The sequence below is a fragment of the Polypterus senegalus genome, chromosome 10, assembly GCF_016835505.1.
Source record: "Polypterus senegalus isolate Bchr_013 chromosome 10, ASM1683550v1, whole genome shotgun sequence".
In the NCBI taxonomy this organism is placed as follows: Eukaryota; Metazoa; Chordata; class Cladistia; order Polypteriformes; family Polypteridae; genus Polypterus; species Polypterus senegalus.
This window is the reverse complement of record NC_053163.1, coordinates 26,601,387-26,624,959: the sequence shown is the minus strand read 5'-3', so window position 1 is coordinate 26,624,959 and position 23,573 is coordinate 26,601,387. Positions and strand designations below refer to the sequence as shown.

General features: G+C 40.7%; 1 protein-coding gene across 1 annotated transcript; it reads left to right on the top strand.

Annotated features, from left to right (window-relative positions):
* The first annotated feature begins 886 nt into the window (after window positions 1–886).
* On the top strand, window positions 887–20,521 carry LOC120536979 (tripartite motif-containing protein 16-like). Its single transcript, XM_039765561.1, has 6 exons — window positions 887–2,148; window positions 5,837–5,932; window positions 14,313–14,546; window positions 14,719–14,884; window positions 15,003–15,068; window positions 19,640–20,521. The coding sequence occupies exons 1-6, from the start codon at window positions 1,399–1,401 to the stop codon at window positions 20,182–20,184; spliced, it is 1,857 nt and encodes a 618-aa protein (XP_039621495.1). The 5' UTR covers window positions 887–1,398; the 3' UTR covers window positions 20,185–20,521.
* The last annotated feature ends 3,052 nt before the right edge of the window (window positions 20,522–23,573 follow it).

Genomic DNA, 23,573 nt, shown 5'->3' with positions numbered 1-23,573 from the left:
TTGGTTCCTGCCTTGTGCCCTGTGTTGGCTGGGATTGGCTCCAGCAAACCCCGTGACCCTGTATTCTGATTCAGCGGGTTAGAAAATGGATGGATGGATGGTATTTCCAAACTCAAGGAGGTCTAAAACGTTGAGATTCATCAAAATCTCGATATTGAATCTTTGGAGGATTACAATACTTTCCCTATTCTTTGTATACAAGAACATGTGGCGCAGTGGGTACACAGCTCAGCTCAAAAGGCCAGTTAGATAATCACCACACTCACGGCTTAAAGAGGGGGCATGGTAGTTCCAGCAGTTCCCAGGAGTTTCGTGATGCGGGCAGGCCTTAATTAAGCGCACAGGTAAGGAGTTGTCCGCATCCGTAATTGATGCCGGAAGCTGCTAATCAACACACCTGATCCACATCCCCGTAATATATAGTAGAAGCGTGAGGCGGAAAAGAGGAGGAAAGTGAAAGAGGCAAAATGGACATAGGTTAAGGAAGAAGGCAGCTGGAAGCGATTGAGCCGATGTGTGAAAGAGAGAAAGCGAGCGAGCGGGTGGGTGTGTGAAAGAGAGAAAGCGAGCGAGCGGGTGGGTGTGTGAAAGACAGAAAGCGAGCAAGTGTACGCAGACTCGTGGCTGTTTGCAGGCAGCTGGGAGAGGCAAGCCCTAGCGGGGTGTTTGGCCAACACCGGTGGGGCCGACGGTAGTGGTTGATCCTGCTGAGCACTTGTATGGTGCAGGAGTGAAGGGGAGAAGGTTGGCTCGCCGCAGCAAAGGCAGCGGGAGCTGGAGATTTGGAGTGGATCCCCAGCATGAGCGTCCTGACCATTGGGGGAAACCAAGTCTTTGTCTGGCAGGGGCTGAACGAAGCCAGGGTCGGGAGCCACCACACCACCCTAACAGACATGTCTTTGGGACTTGAGCGGAAACCAGTATACTTGAAATGGGTCTAACTGCAGCCTGCAATATGTATGACGTAGGTCAGGTAATGGCCACAATGTCAGTCACTAAACACCCTTTGAGGCAGATAACTCTCCAACAACCCTAATCTTAAGCATAGTCTAACAGGGCATGCGATAGGCTTATCATGACTAACATTGAGGGCGTTTTGTGAAGATGACCTCATAGATATTGTGGTCTGCAATTACACTCTGTTGGATTACTTGGAGAACAACCATGAGAGAACCACTGAGAGAATTTAAAGTCAACACTATTGTCCACACTGGAAACTAACCTGGGAACTCTGGTGGCAACTCTGTGACCTGCCTTGCCTTGCCACCTTCTGAAAAGACACAATGCACCACAACTTAATTAATAACAAGGGTGTGTGAGTGAGTCAACTGTTTTTTATTTAAAATTTCTTTCCCAACTTGTTCCTTTACTCTCTGTTATTACGGGCCCAATAAATGGATGGATGATTCTAAAATAAGATCAGCTGTGCTTGATGTTACAATGCTGCATGCTGGGACTCTCAGTTTCCTGCCACACATCATGCTCCTCCTTTATCAAATAAAAGAGAGTTTCACTTTCATTTCTCCTAAAGCTGTCTTTATCTCAGAGTCTCCGAGTAAGTCCCCACTCTCTGAAAGCATAATGGAGTCCAAGCTGCAGGATGAGTTTATCTGCTCTGTGTGCCTGGAGCTGCTTAAAGACCCTGTCTCTATTCCTTGTGGACACAATTTCTGTATGCAGTGCATTTCAGAATGCTGGGATCAGATGGGAATCTGCAACTGTCCGCACTGTAGAGAGACCTTTAACCCGAGGCCTGCACTGCGCAAAAATACTCTGCTGGCTGAAGTTGTGGGGAAAATAAAAAAGTGCAGTGTGGATTACAAAATATCTCAAGGTGACTTGGGACTGGACGATGTGGAGTGCAATTTCTGTAGTGGGAAGAAGACCAGGGCTGTGAAGTCATGCCTGACCTGTCTCGCTTCATTCTGTGAGATACATGTTCAGCCTCACTATGAGTTTGCTACCTGGAAGAATCACAGACTCACTGATCCAAGTCGACATCTGCAGGAGAAGGTCTGTCAACAGCATCAGAAAGCTTTGGAACTCTTTTGCAGAACTGATGAGACATGCATCTGCTGTTTGTGTGCAGTAACAGGACACAGGGGCCATGAGACCGTGGAGCCAGAGACACAAAGGGCTAGAAAGCAGGTGAGGCCTTGGGAATTCCATTATCTGAAAAAGCCGAACTTCATTAAATTACATTATTTGCAGAGTAATTATTTCAAAGTCAAGTGGGAAATATCTGTGTTAAGATATATGGTGACAGTTTGATTCCTCATTTGTGTGCAGTCCTCACATTTTATGTCCATTTTGGATTCTGGTTTCATGTTACAGTCAAAACAACTTGCATTTTGGGGTGTTAGCTACTCTAAGGGAGTGTGAGTGTCCTGTGATGAACTTGTGTCTTCTTTACATTTAGACCCTGTATCCATTATTGATGCCCCTGGGGACAGTTGGATGTTCCAGTCAGGATGGAGGTGGAATTCTTACCTGGCTGGAATGCCATAATGGAAGGATGGTCTAAATGAGGGCAATAAAAGGCTGGGACTCCTTATGATTCCCGTTCTGAGTGGGATGCCCAAAGATTATTAGAACCGAAAAGATAAGACAGCTAGGAGCAGTTCATCTTCCACTTTAATAGATGGCAGTGTCACTCATATAGAGTCCCAGTTTGGACACCCGCAAGGCTGCATGGGAGTTGGAGTCCAGAGATGGAGCCCAGTTGGGGTCCCTGGTTGGTGATAGAGGGCCTTGCTGGAGGAGGATCTTCCTGACTTTCTCATAACCTGGATGTGCTTCCAACTAGCTATGTCACATCCTCAATAAAAGGGAGTACATTATCTTGTCCAGGTTAGTCCAAGCCGGGTGGGGAGATGGGCAATACTCGACCTGGAGGAATAGCAGTGTGGAGAGAAAGTGGAGGGGAGGCAAACTGAAAATGAAAAACTAAAAACATATTTCAGAAAGGTTGAAAACTGAAAACTGAAATCTCTCATTCAAGTTTTCAGACCATTAATTCAGTATTTTGTAGCAGCAACTCTAAGCTTTAAGTTTTCTTGGGTTAGTTTCTCAAAGTGGTGCACACCTAAATTTGGAGATTTTATTCCATACTTTCTGGCAGATCCTCTCAGATTTCATTAGATTGGATGTGAAGTGTTGGTGAGCAGCCATCTTCAGGTTTGTCCACAGATATTTAATGGAGTTTAAGGGCTCGATTATACTTCATGCTCAGAACGTGTATGCGCACGCATCATGGCTGCCACGCGTTCCCAGCATTAATTTGACACGTCCTCTTAACAGGTCCTCAGAAATTAACGCAACGTGTGCACGAGCTGCATTACCAGCAAAAAGTCGGGAGGCGCAGTGTGATGAAAGTTGGAATGTGATGTTAGAGTCTCTGTTTACTATCTACTTGTGACAGAAAGCCGCTACAGGATCGATGTGCGCGATTTGATGTTTAATGAATGGTTCGATGTGGTGAAGCAAAATGCTGACATACAGATGTATCTGTGGTGCTTTTATATTTAAGCGTCACATATTCCCGATTGTAACGACATGATAGATTTTAAAAGTCTCGCATACCATCTTTTGTGCCGTCTTTTTTTTCTGGCGATTTCTGCTGGCCTGACAGCAGTGGCAAACAGCAATAGATCACCACACAGAACACATTAAATGTATGATATTCCAACTCTCTGCACATTTAGAATAATATGATTTATACTTGTTTTCACTTTCATGATGAAATGCATTAAATAAAGTACGTATGTTACATTTTTCAGATAAATTGTTAATTTCGCTTAAATAATGAATACTGTTAATAATTACACATATGGGGGCAGCACGGTGGCGGAGCGCTAGCACTGCTGTCTCACAGGGAGTCACATTGCTGGTATTCCCTGCCTGGAGTTTGCATGTTTTCCTGGTTGGTTTCCTCAGTGTGCTCCGGTTTCCTTCCAAAGATATGCAGATTTGGTGACACTCAAATGACACAAGTGTATGTGGGTGCTTGTATTCACCTTGCAATGAGCTGATGCCGTGTTTAGGGATTGTTTCTGCCTCGTGCCCAATGCTAGCTGGAATGGGCACATCCCTGGATTGATGGATTTAATTATTAAACATCCTTTTCTGAGATATTGCAGTAAGGTGTCATTGGAATTTAATGGGTGGCTCAGGTAATTCACAACACAGTGAAGCCAAACCTGTTCTCACTGTGATATTATCTTGCACTGCCACCTGGTGGATTCCTCCAGATTTACGTAAAGTACATACGCAAGTACAAACAGTAAAATGCTTGCGTAGCAGAAGCGTCCGCTGCAGCATGCGTCACATGAAGTATAAACCCGGCCTGCGTTTACAAGGTGAGACACAAAAGTAACTGGATTGGTAAAAAAAAAAAATTTTGATGAATGACATAATTCTAAGCCTTGTCACCTTCTATATACTCCCCCTCCCAATCTCTACCCCGCTCCATACGTATCTTCTATTGATTGAAACAGTGCTGGAAGTCTTCTTGCTTGAGGCTCCTCAACAGGCTTGTGTTTTTTATCTTCACTCTTTCCACTAAAGAAAAATGTGTTCCCTTCAGTTCACTTTTGATTTTCGTGAACAAGTAAAAATCACAGGGAGCAAAATCAGATGAACAGGGAGGACGATCGAGGACAAGAATGTTTTTGTCAGTCAAAAACTGCCTTACAGAAAAAGAGAAAATTTGCAAGAAATTTGATGTTGATTCGCTGTTCAATTTTTTTCACCCAACAACTCATGTAGCAATTGTTGTGCAAATACTGACTGGGCTATTCATAGGATATACCTAGCCGGTTGGCAGTTTGAGAGGGCGCGCGCGTAGGAGGGGATACAGTGCTATGATTCATGTCCGGCCGACCTTCAGACGGTTTTCACCTCGTATGATTTGGTCTATGCTGCACTGACTTGTCCTGAAGCAACTTCAGCATTGTCTTGGCTGTATACTTCGGTCATTGTGGTGCTGAAAGGTGTACCACCACCCCAGTGCACTCAGGAGCAGATTTAATAGTGAGAACTATTTAACTGTAAGGACACCAATTTTTACTAGCTGATTAGGAAAGATTAGGAATGTGAGAATGTGAGGAATGTGAAAGGTGATTAGGTGACGGTCACCTCCAGGCCAGGTGGCAAGTACAACCTTCGAATCGACATGATTGTTATGAAAAGATTTAAGATTATTAGGGGAAAGTCTACCAGACAAGGTAATTGTTATGAAGAAAGGTACAGAACAAGGTCACTGTTATGAGATAAAATGTAAAGTGGATGATGATCAAAATATACAAAGCATGTTTTGTGATTAGAAATGAAATAAATATGAGCCATGCCCGGACTGCTGAGCTCACTTTACTGAACTGAGAGCTTTATATGCTCTACTATGGTTTTATAGGATTTGCAATAAAGTCTATTCTGTCTGCTTACCCAGAAACTCAGTGTTTTTGTGAAGAGGTTTTCTCCACGACACTTTCAAGTTTGACGCCTTTCCTTTTAAGCACAACCTGAAAAGATTAACATTTCAAAGTATTTTAACATCACAGCCTTCAATCTGTACTGATTTACCACAGTCTCATTATTAGAAAGGGCTTATTCTTTTAATTTATTCACAATATCTCATTACTTACCCTTTAAAATCTGCCGTAACTACCAGATATGTTATATTATAGCTCAAATCTGCAGTATAGGGTCAGATTTAGGTGGCATCTTTGCAACTCAGTGTAACATGAATTCAAAATGTAGCATTCAGAAAGCTACCCTGACATAATCTGTTGGTAATCCAGTTCTCATGTTTTTGCCTGTCTTTGTTACTTCCACATAGACTCAGCTGAGAGGAATGCTGATCAGAATTCAAAAGGGAATCCAGGAGAGGCAGAAAAATGTGGAGAAGATCAAGCATAAGGCTGCTGCAATTAAAGTAAGCTCTTGGAATATTTAATTAACAATGAGAGACCAACAAATCAAAAAGGGTAAAAAAACTTGAATGTATTTTGAAAGTATAGTGCATAAAGTTATTTGAATAACGTAAGGCATCTTTGCTTTTGTCTGCTATTAAATGTGCTTAATCCAGTTTATGATTGTAAGCAGACTTACAAAAAAACTACAATAATAAATATTAGACACTTCCCAAAAATGTGAAAAATAATAAATAGTTGGTAAAATGTACAATAAATATATTTTAAAAAATGAATAAACATGAAAATTGCACACATTCAAATCTTCCTTTCTGGGCACTTCACATACAAGCACATTCAGTCTCAAGACGCTTTCTCCTGAATAAGCCTTTAGTTTTGTTTTGCCATCCTTCTTACTGAAGCTCAGAGGGTCACTGAGCTTTCTGTTTCAACAGAATCTCATACAGCAAAGCAAGCTTACCTCCATAAGCAACTACATGAATGAACTCAGATTCTCTTGTCTCTTGTCAACTGACCCTTACTAACTTCTCCATCGGCTTTTATCAGCTTCTCCTGGTATCAGCTCACAAGGGATCTACACCTTGCATAGAATTCACATTAAAACATGGCGTATAGACAGTGTTGGGAAGGTTACTTTAAAAATGTAATTCGTTACAGTTACAAGTTACCCTGTTCAAAATGTAATAGTAGTGTAACTATTTTAATTACTTGTTCTGAGTAACGTAACTAATTACTTTTTAATTACTTTTTGATTACTTTTCCAATTTTGGGATGGGTATTCTGTACCCGTAGCCTGCTTGTATGTATCCATTTTCAATTTCAAACCTGACAGTAATAATCTTTATGGTGAAATCAAGTGTGAATCAGTCCATAGCCCTGTTGTTCAAGGTGACTGAATGCTGCCTGTATATAGGAAGAAAAAAAATCTTTGATGCAGCATAGACCGAATAATGGACCAATATCTCTTACATCAATGAAGCAGAGAAAAAATAATCTGAAAGTTAATTATTGTGTCACATCCACTTATTGTTAGTTGCCAGACTATTACAGTCTATGTTGTACAGTATGTTGTATCAATTTTTTAAATTCTTTTTCCAGCTGACAGCACTTGGGGGACATCAAACAACAGAGTTATGGGATAATTCACACCGAATTTCTTATTTAAAATAGTTAAACACTTTTGATCCTCTTTTAATACACAAAGTAACATCAGAACTTTCATAAAGACGCTATAATAACCACCACAAGGTCAGACTTCAAGATACATTTTACTGTTAAACATTTTTTTTAAATCACACATTTTGATTTCTTTTTAACATTGTAGGTATCAGAAACTACTTTAATAAGCAGCTCTTTTGGAATGTGTCTCTGTTAGCTTTTTGTCTACAATGAAAATTAAAATAAGAAACAATAAGCAGTACTTTAATAAGCAGCTCTTAACTCTTTTGGAATGTGTCTTTGTTAGCTTTTTGTCTATAATAAAAACTTAAATAAAAGTGTAAAAACTGTAAAATAAATCATTGCTGATACTGTAAATCAGAATACTTATGCTTGGACACTTCAAAAAAAACATAGCCAACAAATTCTGCATTTAAGCTAATCAAAATCAGGTGGTAAAGAATAGTAGTAGTAGTAGTAGTAGCATTAAATGGTGGTTATTATTAATTAAAACTAAATTATGGGGTAGACATTGACTATGGTGCACCACTATTGTGTTTACACTTTACAAAAAACATGTTACTTTTTACTAGACAAAACATTTTACAGTCTATTTTTCAATCACAAATGCTGAAGTAGCCGATCGCTTGCATTCAAGACAATACATGTAAAACTTGGACAATGCGTAGTCTTTGTTAAAATCTACCATTCCAGGCACATTTTAAAATACATATAGCAAGTCAGGCACGCTAATATCAAAACTGACAAAATGGGAGGGAAAGTGCGTAATATGGCTCAACAACCTCCTTAGCTAGCTATCTAGAGTAGCTAGCTTAAAGTGAACCGAAATAGGGAGCTAAAATAGCCATAGGCTACATCTGCATTTGGGCACATTAAAAGCGCGTGGCTGTGAAAAGTGGCGTGGCGTCTGTGACTGTGTGACAATGTGAAGGCTTCATTGCTAAAAAAAAACTTTCCGTTTGCTCTTACAAGCAGCACTTACCTCTAGATGTTTCCTGAGGTTGGACATTGAGGTTTTCGATGTGGACAACATCTTGATAGCCGGCAAACAAGCATTACATTGCACAGTTAGATTTATGCCCTTTTCCGCGACATATCTGAAATGTTTTCTAAATTTCCAGCTGTGAAATGCAGTTTTATTAGACATTGCTAGTAGTAGTTTGAAACTCAGATCACAACATGCCCAGGCATCTGCTATCAGACTGAGGTGATGGCGCTGGCGCTGCAATTATAGACGTGATAGGAGAGCCTATCAGAAATAATTATTGTCTGTGGGGGGGGAATGGAAAAGGACGATGTTTATAGGCCTAATGAAAACGTGCGAAACAGGCAAAAAAATATTATTTCATATTTCATAAAGGCTTTGCTGACATTTTTAATATGTAACTTAAATTGTAATTCTGAAAAATTACACAAGTAACTGTAATTGAATTACACATTTTTATACAGTAACTGTAATGTATTACCGTTACATTTATTTTGTAATTTAATTATGTAACGCCGTTACATGTATTTCGTTACTCCCCAACACTGCGTATGGACAAAACTAGAAATGTGTGTACACAAAAATAAATTCAGATGCATAAAACTGCATGTATGCAAAATCCCTTGCACTTGCCCTTTATAAATCCCAATCAATGTGAATGTTAATGCATATGCATGCAACTAGAGCCCCACCCCAACTCCTCCCAAAGTTTTGCCTATATGAATATGCAAATTAATATAAATAGCGGAATATGCAAATGAATATAAAAAGCCCCTTCTGTTCAGTGTTTTGTTAAAAGACAACGGCAAAATCACGTGTAAAAAGAAAAATTTCAGTGAATGCGGAATGGAGACCTTGCTCAATGAAGTAGAGGCAAGGAATAATTTACTATTTGGTGGCATAAGCAGTGGTGTAAGCAACAAAAGGAAATTGATAGAGTGGTGCTACAGCATGGCGAAGGGATTCAAAAGTTCGAGTTCAGAAAGTTGCACAGTGCCCGAAATAAAAAGGAAGTGGTCAGATGTCAAAGTGTCTGAGTAGCAAAATATCGACTTTAATCTCGAAATTTTCACCTTAATCTTGTTGTTTATTTTGAAATTAAAGCAGTAAACCTTCTCTCAAAATTGATGTTTAATCTTCTAGAGTTTATTAAACCCCATTGTAACTAAAGTAGCACATTAAAAGCATTGTATTCTAAGCGTTCCCCGACCCAGATCACTACATGCTTCTTAAACAGGCTTTCTCTTACGCTGATGGGAACATGCAGGCAAAAATCTACACACAGAATGCATTACATTCATGATATTACAGCTCTCTGAACATTTTAGAATACTAAGATGCATACTTGACATCATTTACATGATAAAATTAATTAAAGTATGTATTAAGCATGTGGGGGCAATAGCACCGCTGCTTCGCATTAAGGGGGTCAAGTCCTGAGTGCTCCCTGCCTGCAGTTTGTGTGTTGTCCAGGTGGGTTTCCTCTGCATGCTTTAGTTCCTTCCAAAGTCATGTAGGTTAGGGAATTTGTTGATGCTAAATTGACACTACTAGTATATGTGTGCGCTCATATTTGCCTAGCGATGAGCTGCCACCCTGTCCAGGTATTGTTCCTGCCTCACACACGATGCTTTCTAGGACGTGCCATTTCTCTGATCCCTATTTCAAATGCTGAAGCCTAACAGAGCAGAGTTAATAGTATACAGCAGGGCACCACCACAGAGAGAAACTACACTATCCTGAAGGAAGCTGGTGAGGGTACATATTAAATTAAACTATTGTGAAGGGAGATGCATCCTTACAGACTAGATTAGTCATTAGAGATGTGCTGGAAATGTTACCTGAAACAAAGAAGCAACCCATATAGCAAACGAGTAATGGTCCTGTGCTGGCCCATGATCACCACTTTCATTTGGCCCACATGCCACCATAGAATAAAGGTGAGAACACAGGTTCAAATCAGCCTTTATTAAGTCATGTCTCAGGCATGGTATGGGCCAGAACTGGGCCACAACATGGCCACAATTGAGCCTTTTAAAGACGATATGTGAAGCACAACTGGACCAGAGCACAGCTATAGCTCAACCATAATACATTGTAATGGCACTGCCAAGTTACATCAGCCAGAGAATAGTATGAGTATTGGCAGGATCGCCCATATAAACAGAAAGTCTGCTAGTGTGGCAAAGAGCAAGCAGTCTTTTAAAGGATAGAGAGCCACCTCAAAATGCCATATAAATGTGATGTTTGGCGCCGATGCTAGAATATGAAGCAATATTTGGGCCCGAGCACAGACACACCACAGCAACTGAACACAAACACCACCAAGAGAACTAAGGCTGCATGGCAACCGCAAATATTGATTGAATTTAGTTTTTTTTTTTGTTTATTGTTCTTCCTAGAAAGTTTAATAATCAATAAAAAAAACAATTCCTGTCATTATTTTTGGGAGCATCCTCGCTGAACAGCACAGCAAAAAGTGCCTAACACTTCCCCACAGTTTTGTTAGACATTAATATTAAAGTTATTTTCCATGCCAAATAGGCCTTTACGGATACACATGAACAGTTAGAGCAAAGTCATTGTTGGCTCATAATGGAAATGACGCACACACTTCACTTTATGGGCCATAGTTGGCCCAGATCACTAATGCCACAAAAACATTTGAATACTTCTGGTTACCGCTAGCCATTATTTGGCCCAAAACTACAATGCCAGGTATATTGGACTTGTGATTAATTACATCTGGGCAGTTTCTGGTCCAGAATCTAAATGCCATGCAACCCTTATGTATGGCTGAATATAGATGGGCCACTTTTGGTCCACAATTAAATCATATTCCATGCCCTTGGGTGCATATTTGCTACATTTGGCCCAGTATATAAATGGCATGAACACTCCTAAATGTGTCTGGTTCCAGCTGGACCATAATTGGTCCAAAACTGTAATGCCACACATATTTTAAATGTGTTTGGCCCAGCATTTTTATACTGTGAAAACTGTTAAACGTGGCTGGTTTATATCTGGGTCAAAATATATTTGCCATTGCCTTAAGTGAACCTTAAGTGCCTAAATTTAACCAAATTTGTTGCAGAATAGACTGCTATCTGAGAAGCGGAATACTTCATGATTTGCAGTCCTGAGCTACATACTGTAATATCTTGGCAGCAGATGAAAGAAGCTTAATATTTGATACAGTTTGAACTTTAGCCACAGCACAACGAGCAGCATTGTACACCAACTTCCCCAGGGTGGGTTGTCTGAAGCCTTTTGAGTGGACATTTTTGGGTGCTAATATTAGATTACATTATTCACTCCCTTTTGCCACATCCTTTGTGGAAAACTTTATTGTACAACCATTTTGATATGTGAGTGCGAAAGCATTTAGATTCAGTTCTACACAGCTCACTTTCACCCGACCTTTATGACCAAAACCACTGTGTAAATATTTTGATCTATTTGATAAACACTTATTAATTTACTAGCTGTGTAATCCCGTGCTGTAAAAAGCCGGGGGTCCTAGAAACTATTGAAATCGTTAGAAAAAACATTGAAATGTAAAGATATCAGGTATTTGAAAGGAATTACTCTCTCTTGTAGGAGGATTCGTTTTGCCGATGTGCTTGAATCTTTTGTGCATTGGTGACGGGAGGAAAAGTAAAAGGGATACCGTTTTGCCGATGTTAGCGACAAAGTGACTTTGTCTTTCTTCTGAATTTTCATTTTGCTGACGTGCTGGCCTCGCTTGTGTTATTAGTGGCTAAGCAAGTTGTCTGTTCCCTTACTCCAACTCCGCCTCTCACTTCCGGGCCGGACAGACACACACACACTTCCACACGTAGACGTTTATATACAGTGGTGTGAAAAACTATTTGCCCCCTTCCTGATTTCTTATTCTTTTACATGTTTGTCACACAAAATGTTTCTGATCATCAAACACATTTAACCATTAGTCAAATATAACACAAGTAAACACAAAATGCAGTTTTTAAATGATGGTTTTATTATTTAGGGAGAAAAAAAAAATCCAAACCTACATGGCCCTGTGTGAAAAAGTAATTGCCCCCTGAACTGAATAACTGGTTGGGCCACCCTTAGCAGCAATAACTGCAATCAAGCGTTTGCGATAACTTGCAATGAGTCTTTACAGCTCTGGAGGAATTTTGGCCCACTCATCTTTGCAGAATTGTTGTAATTCAGCTTTATTTGAGGGTTTTCTAGCATGAACCGCCTTTTTAAGGTCATGCCATAGCATCTCAATTGGATTCAGGTCAGGACTTTGACTAGGCCACTCCAAAGTCTTCATTTTGTTTTTCTTCAGCCATTCAGAGGTGGATTTGCTGGTGTGTTTTGGGTCATTGTCCTGTTGCAGCACCCAAGATCGCTTCAGCTTGAGTTGACGAACAGATGGCTGGACATTCTCCTTCAGGATTTCTTGGTAGACAGTAGAATTCATGGTTCCATCTATTACAGCAAGCCTTCCAGGTCCTGAAGCAGCACAACAACCCCAGACCATCACACTACCACCACCATATTTTACTGTTGGTATGATGTTCTTTTTCTGAAATGCTGTGTTCCTTTTACGCCAGATGTAATGAGACATTTGCCTTCCAAAAAGTTCAACTTTTGTCTCATCAGTCCACAAGGTATTTTCCCAAAAGTCTTGGCAATCATTGAGATGTTTCTTAGCAAAATTGAGACGAGCCCTAATGTTCTTTTTGCTTAACAGTGGTTTGCGTCTTGAAATCTGCCATGCAGGCCGTTTTGCCCAGTCTCTTTCTTATGGTGGAGTCGTGGACACTGACCTTAATTGAGGCAAGTGAGGCCTGCAGTTCTTTAGACGTTGTCCTGGGGTCTTTTGTGACCTCTCGGATGAGTCGTCTCTGTGCTCTTGGGGTAATTTTGGTCGGCCGGCCACTCTTGGGAAGGTTCACCACTGTTCCATGTTTGTGCCATTTGTGGATAATGGCTCTCACTGTGGTTCGCTGGAGTCCCAAAGCTTTAGAAATGGCTTTATAACCTTTACCAGACTGATAGATCTCAATTACCTCTGTTCTCATTTGTTCCTGAATTTCTTTGGATCTTGGCATGATGTCTAGCTTTTGAGGTGCTTTTGGTCTACTTCTCTGTGTCAGGCAGCTCCTATTTAAGTGATTTCTTGATTGAAACAGGTGTGGCAGTAATCAGGCCTGGGGGTGGCTATGGAAATTGAACTCAGGTGTGATACACCACAGTTAGGTTATTTTTTAACAAGGGGGCAATTACTTTATCACACAGGGCCATGTAGGTTTGGATTTTTTTTTTCTCCCTAAATAATAAAAACCATCATTTAAAAACTGCATTTTGTGTTTACTTGTGTTATATTTGACTAATGGTTAAATGTGTTTGATGATCAGAAACATTTTGTGTGACAAACATGCAAAAGAATAAGAAAACAGGAAGGGGGCAAATAGTTTTTCACACCACTGTATAAGATTTTATATACAGATTGTGCCAAAGTAATTGAAGAACCATTAGAATTAATCGAACAACAAGATGGCGCATCACCACACTACCACCGAGACATGAGAGCTTACATGGATGAGAATTTGCCAGGGCAATGGACAATGGATAGGACAAAGAAGTACATATGAGTTTCCTCCACACTCTCCTGATTTAACGCTGCTGAACTTTTATCTGTGGTGGACTGTAAAGGATGTTGGGTATCATAGAAAGCCAGCTATACTGGCCGCGGTACGAGAAAAAATTAAAACAGCATTCTCATCCTTCTCACTGCATGGACACTTTAGCCAGCCAGTTTTTCAAGCAGTAGCTCATCATAATCAGAAGTTTCTGGACGGTCTTGGTAACCATTCTGAGCACCTGCTGTAAATGTCAAAAGTCAAAGCCAAAAGTGACTTAAATTCATCCCTTGATATCTGTATAAATGTAATATCATATCTCTAATACAGGTTTCTCTCACGTTAAAGTGTGTATACATATTTTGGCACCCCTCTGTATACTTGTCTTTTTTTTTCTTTGTTTTTCTTTTTCTGAAACTCTTTCCAAGATACTAAACTGTTTTATTTTTTATTACTTATTCATCACAGTTTATTATTATTATTATTTTTTTTTTTTTTGCAAAAATGGTTAAAATATGTAAAAATAGATTGGAGCAAGCTGTTTAGCTTGACTTATCTATAACTAAAGAGCTCAATGAAATGACCTTCTCAATTCAGTTGTCGGCAGATAAGGTGGTGCAGAAAAGCGAGAGAAGCTTCACGGACATGATCGAATGTGTTAAAGCAACCCGCAGGCAAGTGACAGAGCAGATCAGAGAACATGAAAAGATTGAACTAAGTAAGGCTGACGGAGCCATGGCAGAACTGGAGAAGGAGATTAAAGAGTTAAAGAAGAGCGAGGCCGATCTAACTGGACTTTTGGAGACAGACGATCACATCTATTTCCTTCAGGTAATATTGATAATTCAGGTTAAATCTTCTCAAGACAAAGGGTGTGTGACCTAAAAAACTCTGAATGTAAGCACCTTAGAAGTTTTGGGATTACATCAGGTGTCTCAGGGTTTGCCATGTGATATTTCTCACAATATAGTTCTGTTTCATTTCCCCTTATTTACTGATGCAGACTTTTTCATCTTTCTGTGTCCCCCATGGATCTGGAGATCCAGTAAGCATCACTGCCACTGCCACTGTAGACTTCTTTTATGAGGAACTCAGGAAGAAGGTGTCCCATCTGAAAGAGTGTGTGGAGAAGGTCAGCATATGGGCAACTGAAAGCTTGTCTCAGACAGGTATTATATTTGAAAACTTTGTGTAAACTGATATAGTGACTGAGGTGAATAAGAATACCAAGACTGAAATTGAGCCGAGTTTGTTTCTAATTTTATACTGTGTTCATTTTTTATGCAGTTACTAAAGCTCCAATTTACATCAAACCATCTTTAGCTCTCCGGGACAGGAAGGACTTCTTCCAATGTGAGTTTGTTTTTCATTAAGTCTCATAGTTTTTATATGAATTTCCCCTTGGGATTAATAAAGTATCTATCTATCTATCTATCTATCTATCTATCTATCTATCTATCTATCTATCTATCTATCTATCTATCTATCTATCTATCTATCTATCTATCTATCTATCTATCTATCTATCTATCTGAATGCTGTTCTTTTATTTAATACTAGCCATGTAAGCCCGTGCTGGAAAAACCCCAGGGTTCTAGAAACTATTGAAATCATTATAAAAAATATTGAAATGTGGAGATGTCAGGTATCTGAAAAGAACTACTCTGGGCGTCTTTCACCTAGGAGGATTTGTTTTGCCGACGTGCTCGCATCGCTTGTGCATTAGCGGCAGGAGGAAAAGTAAAAGGGATTCCGTTTTTCCAATGTTAGCAGCTAAGTGACTTTGTCTTTCTTCTGAGGTTTCGTTTGGCAGACATGCTCGCCTCGCTTGTGTTAATAGCGGCTAAGCGAGTTTTCTGTTTTCTCGGTGGTGGAGCACTTACCCTGATTCCATCGCTCACTTTCAGGCCGGACAGACACACATACTAACACGTGTAGACATTTATATATATAAGATTTCAGTTTCTGGATGAGGATATGGTTTTGAATTGAATGTGTCTGGCATGGAAGGTCTGGTATGCTAAAATTGCTCCGGTCCTATAACTGAATGTGTTATGAATTCACCTTGAAACAGGCCAAATTAGTAAATGCTAAAAATTCAGTCCTGGTGAATTCTGTCACATTGGCCAGTGTCTTGACAGACAGTGGTGGGCCCAAGGCTGGAACCCACCCTTAGTTGGTATGCTAGTATATACTGGAGCACATACACACACACTGTCACAAACTCGGACAAGACAAATTTAGAGTGACAACTTAACCTAACACTTGTGCCATTGGCCCATGGCAGAAAACCAAGGGTAACTGGGGAGAAATACCCATGGGGAAACACACAGAAACTCATAATATAAGCCCTATTGCAGGGTTTAAGGTTCTGCAGGACACTTGCGGTGATGTGATGTAGCATCTCACAAGGCTACTGGGGTGGACAACTAATCTGTTCCCCTCCAGTACACCTCTGCAGTGAGGCTAACTTACAAGAATCTCGGTTGCCACTAGAGGAAGTTCAACCAATTTGACGACACCTGATATTGATGATGTCAGCTGGGTCCTTGGAAGTACTTACAGAAGGGTACATGGACGGTGGTTGGGGCTCAATGTAAAAAGGCCTTGCTTCTTTTGATTTGGGGAGCTTAGAATTGGGAGACAGCTGGGGAATGGAGAGCCAAAGTATTGGAAGTTGACCATTGAGAACAGGAGTTATTACTGTTTTAGCTGAGGCAGATAATAAAGATTTTGCTATTAAAGACTGTTTAGACTTCTGTGTTGGTGTTACATATACATCCATCCATTTTCCAACTCACTGTATCCGAACACAGGGGGTCTGCAGGAGCCAATCCCAGCCAACACAGGGCACAAGGCAGGAACCAATCCTGGGCAGGGTGCCAACCCACCACAGGACACACACAAACACACCCAGCACAAACTAGGGCCAATTATGAATCGCCAATCCACCTAACCAGCATATCTTTGGACTGTGGGAGGAAACTGGAGTGCACGGAGGAGAACATGCAAACTCCACGCAGGGAGGACCTGGGAAGTGAACCCGGATCTCCTAACTACGAGGCAGCAGCACTACCACTGCGCCACCGTGCCGCCCTGTTACATATACATGCATATATAAATATACATATACCTATACACACATATACATACATGCATACTGTATATTTATATATACATACACATATATATATTTTTTTACATAAACTAGCTGTATAAGCCTGTGCTGTAAAACGCCCGGGCTCCTACAAACCATGGATTCTGGCACTTCAATCAACCAATCGCATTGGTTGTGCATTAGTGGCTAAGCGAGGTTCTCTTTCCTCAGTGTTTTCATTTTGCCGATGTGCTCACCTCGCTTGTCTATTAGCAGCTAAGTAATTTTATTTTTCATCGACAGTTTCGTTTTGCTGACATGCTCGCCTCCATTGTCTATCAGCAGCTAAGCGCGTTTCTTTGTCCTCAGAGGTTTCGTTTTGCCAATGTGCTTGCCTCACTTGTGTATTAGCGGCTAAGCGAGTCTCTCTTTCATTAAAATTTCGTTTTGCAGACATGCTCGCTTCTGTTGTCTATCAACAGCCTAGCGTGTTTCTTTGTCCTCGGAGGTTTTGTTTTGCCGATGTGCTCACCTCACTTGTGTATTAGCGGTGTCACAGATGGCTGGGGTTCTTACCCGGCCGGGATGCCTAGAAGGTCCGGAAGGTGGCAGTAAAAGCTTCCGATTCAGGAGGACTCAACTGCCCTGGAGCAGGAGAGGACCACAGGAGAGGAGGAGAGACTTTCCAACTTGTTGGGACCCGTGGCCACCGCCAGGGGGCATCTTAAGCCTCCTAGAACCTGGGAGAACATTACTTCCGCCACACTTGGCAAGATGGCAAAGGAACCTGCCAGGGACGCCCGGAGTGCTTCCGCGGCAAAGGGCAGCACTTCTGCCACACCAAGAAGTGCTGCTGGAAGATCGTCATCAGCCACCTGGAGCACATCCGGGCGGGAATAAAAGGCGCCACCTCCCAGCAATCTGGGAGCTAGAGTCGGGAGTGGGAGCGGGACAAAGCTCCCAGGAGGAGATTGGCGGCCAAGGACAGAGATAGAGAAGAGTTCATTGCAGGTGATTATTGCTGTGTGCTTTGTGTCGTATTTGGGACTGTATTTATTTATGAGAAATAAACATGTGGTTTTTATAAAGATGTGGTCTCCGAATGGTGGTATCCAGGCAAGTCTCACAGCGGCTAAGCGAGAGTATCTTTTGTTGGCGGTTTCACTTTGGCGACAGAGTTGATTTCTTTGATCTTCATGCTGTCGCACTTCCGGGCCGGACATAGATAAAAGTCCAGTGGTGTTAAATCGGAGAACAAGAGCATCACCACACTACCACCATGACATGAGAGCGTACCTTGAAGAGAGTTTGCCAGGACAATGGATAGGACAAAGAGGTGCAGCTGAGTCCCACACTCTCCTGATTTAACATTATTGGACTTTTATCTATGGGGGACTCTAAAGGATGTTGTGTATCATAGAAAAACCAGCTATACTGGCTGCTATTTGAGAAGGATTTGAAAAGGCGTACACATCAATCTCAATGGACACTTTGGCCAGCGTTATAAGAGAAAGCTCTGGCTTCCACAGAACAAAGTTTAATGTGTGGCACAGAAAGTAAATATGCAGATGAAGATCTGAGAGTGCAGGAGGAAGTATAAATCTGTAAATAGATCACTAAGATAGGGAGGAGCGAGACCGAGCTTTAAATGTTAAGAGCAGTATTTTGTATTAGTATATTATTTCAAATAGTAGACAGGGAGCCAATGAAGTTGGAAAAGAATCTGTGTTATATGTTCAGTGGATTCAGAACAAGTGATTATCCTAGCAGAAGAATTTGGTATAACTTGCAATGTTAGGGATGCCAGACAAAATGGCATTACCATTAGTGTACACGTGAGGTAACCAAGGCACAAGTGAAAACGTCAGTACAATGTTTAGTCAAAACTAAACGATGTCTAGAAATATTTCAGAGATGGAAAAAAAAAGCAATCCTGGAAACATTATTTATATGAGATGAAAAAGAAAGGGAACTATCCAGAATGACATCCAGACTCTCGACCTGGGAGGAGGTATTTGTAAAGGTATTGTTTATCACAATTGGAGAGATGTTAGCCTCAGCAAGAACAGATTTAGTATCAAGAAGGAGTACTTCTTTTTTATTACTGTTTAACTGAAGAAAATTATGCGTCATCCATAACTTTATGTTCCCTCGACAAGCAGTAAGAACATTAGGAGGAAGAATGGTGGTAAATTCAGTGGATAAATTAAACTGTGTATCATCAGCATAACAGTGGAACTGAATACCATGATGATTACCTATAGGATAAAAGTAAATAAGGAAAAGAAGTGACCCCAGCGCGAGCCCTGTGGACCTTCCTTCACCTGAACAAACCATCTTCTATCTGTAAGATAAGAGGAAAACCCTTAATACTCAAGGCGACACACTCCAAAACTAGCTAAACATTCCCCAAGTGTCTGATGGGTTATGGTATCAAATGCAGAACTGAGATACAGAAGTACAAGAATTGTAAAAAGTCCCACATCTGCCGCCTGGAGAAGATCATTTGTAATTTTGACAAATGTCAAAAAGTGGGCTTGTATTTGTACAAGCATTTGTATGACCAGTTCGGGTCAGCTGTGTGGTCATCAGGGTTGGTTCCTACATTATAGTATGCACATCATTGGGATGTGAGAAGAGATGTGAGCATGAAGGCAAGAACATGACAGATGATACCAACGCAATACCGGACAGTAGACTTCACTGCCAAGTCAAATCCACTGATCTTTTACAAATATGAATATTATTGTGTTATGCTAGACATTTCCTTTTTTGTTACATTATAAAGTAATGATTGTTTCTGATTTCCCTTTTTTTCTCATTTCAGATTTTTGTCACCTCACACTGGACCCAAATACTGCAAATCGAGACCTCTTTTTGTCTGATGACAACAGAAAAGTGACAGGGATGCGAAATCCTCAGACACCTCCTGATCACCCTGACAGATTTGATAGGCTGACCCAAGTGCTCTGCAAAGAGGCTTTATCTGGAGCTCGTTTCTACTGGGAGGTGGAATGGAGAGGCAGAGAAGCAGAGATAGGAGTCACCTATAAGGGAATCGGCAGGAAAGGACGTGGTGCCGAGTGTCTCCTGGGGTACAATGACAATTCGTGGAGTTTGTGCTGCAGCAACTCCTATTACTGTGTGCAGCACAATAAGATAGTGACTAGAATAACTGCTCCCTGCTCCTGCATAATAGGTGTGTACCTGGACTGGCCATCAGGTTCCCTCTCATTTTATAGTGTCTCAGAGAAAATGACCCTTCTGCATAGGTTCCATGCCACATTTTCTGAGCCACTCTATCCCGTGTTTAGTCTCAGTTACGCGGATTGTAGTGTAACAATCTGCACTCATACCTTATCACCTCAGTGATCAGAATTTTACTCCAGTTTTACACTGAGTTATAGATGTGACATTGAGGTTCAAAAATACACAAGAGAAACACACACACCCCATAATTACAGTATGTCATGGATCTAACTGCTGAGACCTCTGTCATGATCTACACTAATAGGTTGAAATAAAATGTTTGTGTAGCTTTGGTAAAACAGAAGGGTAGTGGGGTATGATGCTGAAGAAAAGCTTATGTTAATTTTGCTTTTTATCTATATACCCTTACTTTGAGAGTACCTGATGTCCCTTAATAGACCTGGCTGTTCAATTCAATTCCACCCGGGGGAGTAAATGCTAACATTACTCAAAGTTATTGTCTGCTTTTTTATTATTATTATTTTTTTTTTTTTCATTTTTATTACTATTTAATGTAATATTGTTTTTGTTTTTTTTGTATCAGTATACTGCTGCTTGATTATGTGAATTTCCCCTTGGGATTAATAAAGTATCTATCTATCTATCTATCTATCTATCTATCTATCTATCTATCTATCTATCTATCTATCTATCTATCTATCTATCAAACCAGGGGGCACGACTTGGGCCTTGGCCTGGGCTACTTTTTGCCTATTGCATTCTGTATTGTTATATTTTATGTAACCTATGGAGCAAGACTGGCGGTGATGTGTGTTGAATGTTGTTCAGCTGGCAAAAAAGAATTTCTCTGCGATTGTTCGATGTGACAATAAATTTGAACTTAACGGATTACTCTACTTTGCCATACCTTTTTGTCAAATCAAAACCTGTGATTTTTGGAATAGCCAGCGAGATTGGCCTCCAGCAAGTGGTTACAAAATTCGCAATAATAGTCAACACTCTGTGTTGTATACTTTCAGTGTGAAATCCCAATCTCATCAAAGCAAATGAGGAAGGAATGTGGTGTGGGATCCTACATGAAGTCCCAATCACATCAAACCAGTGTCCCCTGTGAAGTTCTGATCAGGTTGAAGCAATTGATGTCCCGATGATGACCAACCAGTGTCCCCTGTGAAGTTCTGATCACGTTGAAGCGATAAGGGAGGCGGTCACCCATGAAGTCCTGAATGTAATGAAGTGTGTTCTTTCATTTTGTGACTACTAGGATATGGACATTTTGCACAACTGCAATAGCGAGTGTCGAGTGGATTAAGAGAAAGTTTAATGTTTACTTCCAGTAGTGAAAATCTGGAAATGCTGATACTGTATCATTTAAAAATTTGGCCTTTTCAGTACTTTTTCAGTACCAGTTTACTGCATAACCCTAATGTGTATAGTGTTGCTCTTCACATTATATATTTTGTTCTGCTACATTTTGCTTATTTCACTTCCATTATTAAAGAAAAAAATACAGCAAATTAAACTTTTTTCCAATGGAAAAACCACAGCTCATGACAGGCTTATATAACATAATTGGAATTATATTTACTATTTACCGTATATACTTGCAGATAAGTTATTCTGTGAATAAGTGGGGACTTGATTTCATTGTATAATTTCTGGTATTTTATAATGTCGGTCATATAAGCCGAATCAGGAAAAATCACACTATTGATCCAAAAAATTATGATATGCTGAGAGAGTAACCACGGAGCACACAGACTTTTTTTTCTATGTACCTACATGACCACACGGTAATACCCAAACTATTCTGAAGCAATGTTTCCACTGTTTTGTGTTTTTTGTAACACCCTCACACCCTCCTACACCTTTAATGTATGAAATAATGTGTGAAATTGGTAACTGTGCTGCTTTAACAAAATTCGATATGTCTAAGAAACTGATACGAGATTGGAGGAAGCAAGAAGATGTAAAAAAAAAAATTATTTAAGTTTCGCATTTTTGAATGGGCGTATAAGTCGGGGTCTGATTTTATGATCGATTTTTCGGATTTCAAGAACTGACTTATACGCGATGTGACAGATAGGGCGTGCTATCGCTCCCTTGACCAAGACGTCAGACACCAAGTAAAAGTCCAAATATTGACTTTATTAATTAACAACAGTGCACCAAGCACCCTCCTATCTACAATACTCATTAATAATAAACCAATAATCACAGTAATCAATCCTCCCTACTCCCAGACGCGTTGCCACCCTTCCACCCAGCTCAGCTCAACACTCTGGTGTCTCTCTCAGTCTTTTATAGTAACTTGTCCCGGAAGTTTTTCGCCCTCTCTGTCCACGTGACAAGGAACACTTCCGGGTCAGATAAAAATCCTTTTTCTTTACCCCGGAAGTACGTCCAAGTCACATGGACAAGGGGAATGACGTACTCCTGGGTTGTAGGGAAAATAGTCACTGCTCCTCCCTGCAGCACCTTCTAGTGGCTCCGATGGTATCCAGCAGGGCTGAAAAGGAAAACTCCAACGTCCATAATTCCCTGCTGGCATTCGGGGCACCTCAATGCTGCAGGGAGGGCTCCACCTGGCGGCGTGGGGGTATTGGCCGGGATGAACGACCAGCCATCCTTCACACTGAGTATATACAGTATGTAGGGTTGTGGAGTCATCGAAAAAAGTCCAGAAAGATTAAAACATATAACTCAGACTCACAGTTTAGTATATTCTGAATTATAAACTGTAGTTTTTACAGGGGATGTTACTGATTTGATTGTTAGGTAATTATTAATTTACAGCAGTGTAAATCATGATTCACACCCTTGTGTCATCTCTCAATATATATAAAGTCTAACATTTGTCTGTCTGCTTTTCACAAGAGAACTACTTAATGGATTTAGATTGTGTTTTATCTATAATTTGCTTGAACAATCCGGTTGATTTTGTGACCTCTGTCATTGCAAGAATCATAGTTTGCTTGCAGGAGCGATTAATTTGCACGAATCTGAGAGAGACGCAGCGGGGTGGGGCCCTCCTCACTCATGCACCAGCCTTGGGGTGTATCTTACATCCGCTTAGCTAGCAAACGAGAGAACTACTTAATGGATTTAGAATCATAGTTCACTTACAGGAGAGATATATTTGCACTAATCCGAGACAGAGACTGCGAGCCAAGGGGAAGGGGAAGTATGGCATGAGGAGTGGAGAGTTGGCCTACCTCTGTGGTTTGAAACGTAACTTGCCTCTACTTAGCTAGTGTTACCTTTTTGTTCATTGATTTTTATAGTTTGTCCTATTTCAGTACTACGAAGGCAGAGCCACAGGGAATGGCTGGTATTGTATAGAGCAAATGAGGGTACCTGCAAAAGAAAATGTATGTTCGAAGTGTACATTGGCAATGAGATACCACAAGCACAACCAAAAACCTGTGTTAACTGAACTTTTTTACACTCATGTATGTAAAGAGAAAATGCAAATTCCAGGCAGCGAGGTCTCGGGACCTGAACGCTGGTCTCCTTAGTTGCAAGACTGCAGTGCTACAACTGCAGCATGG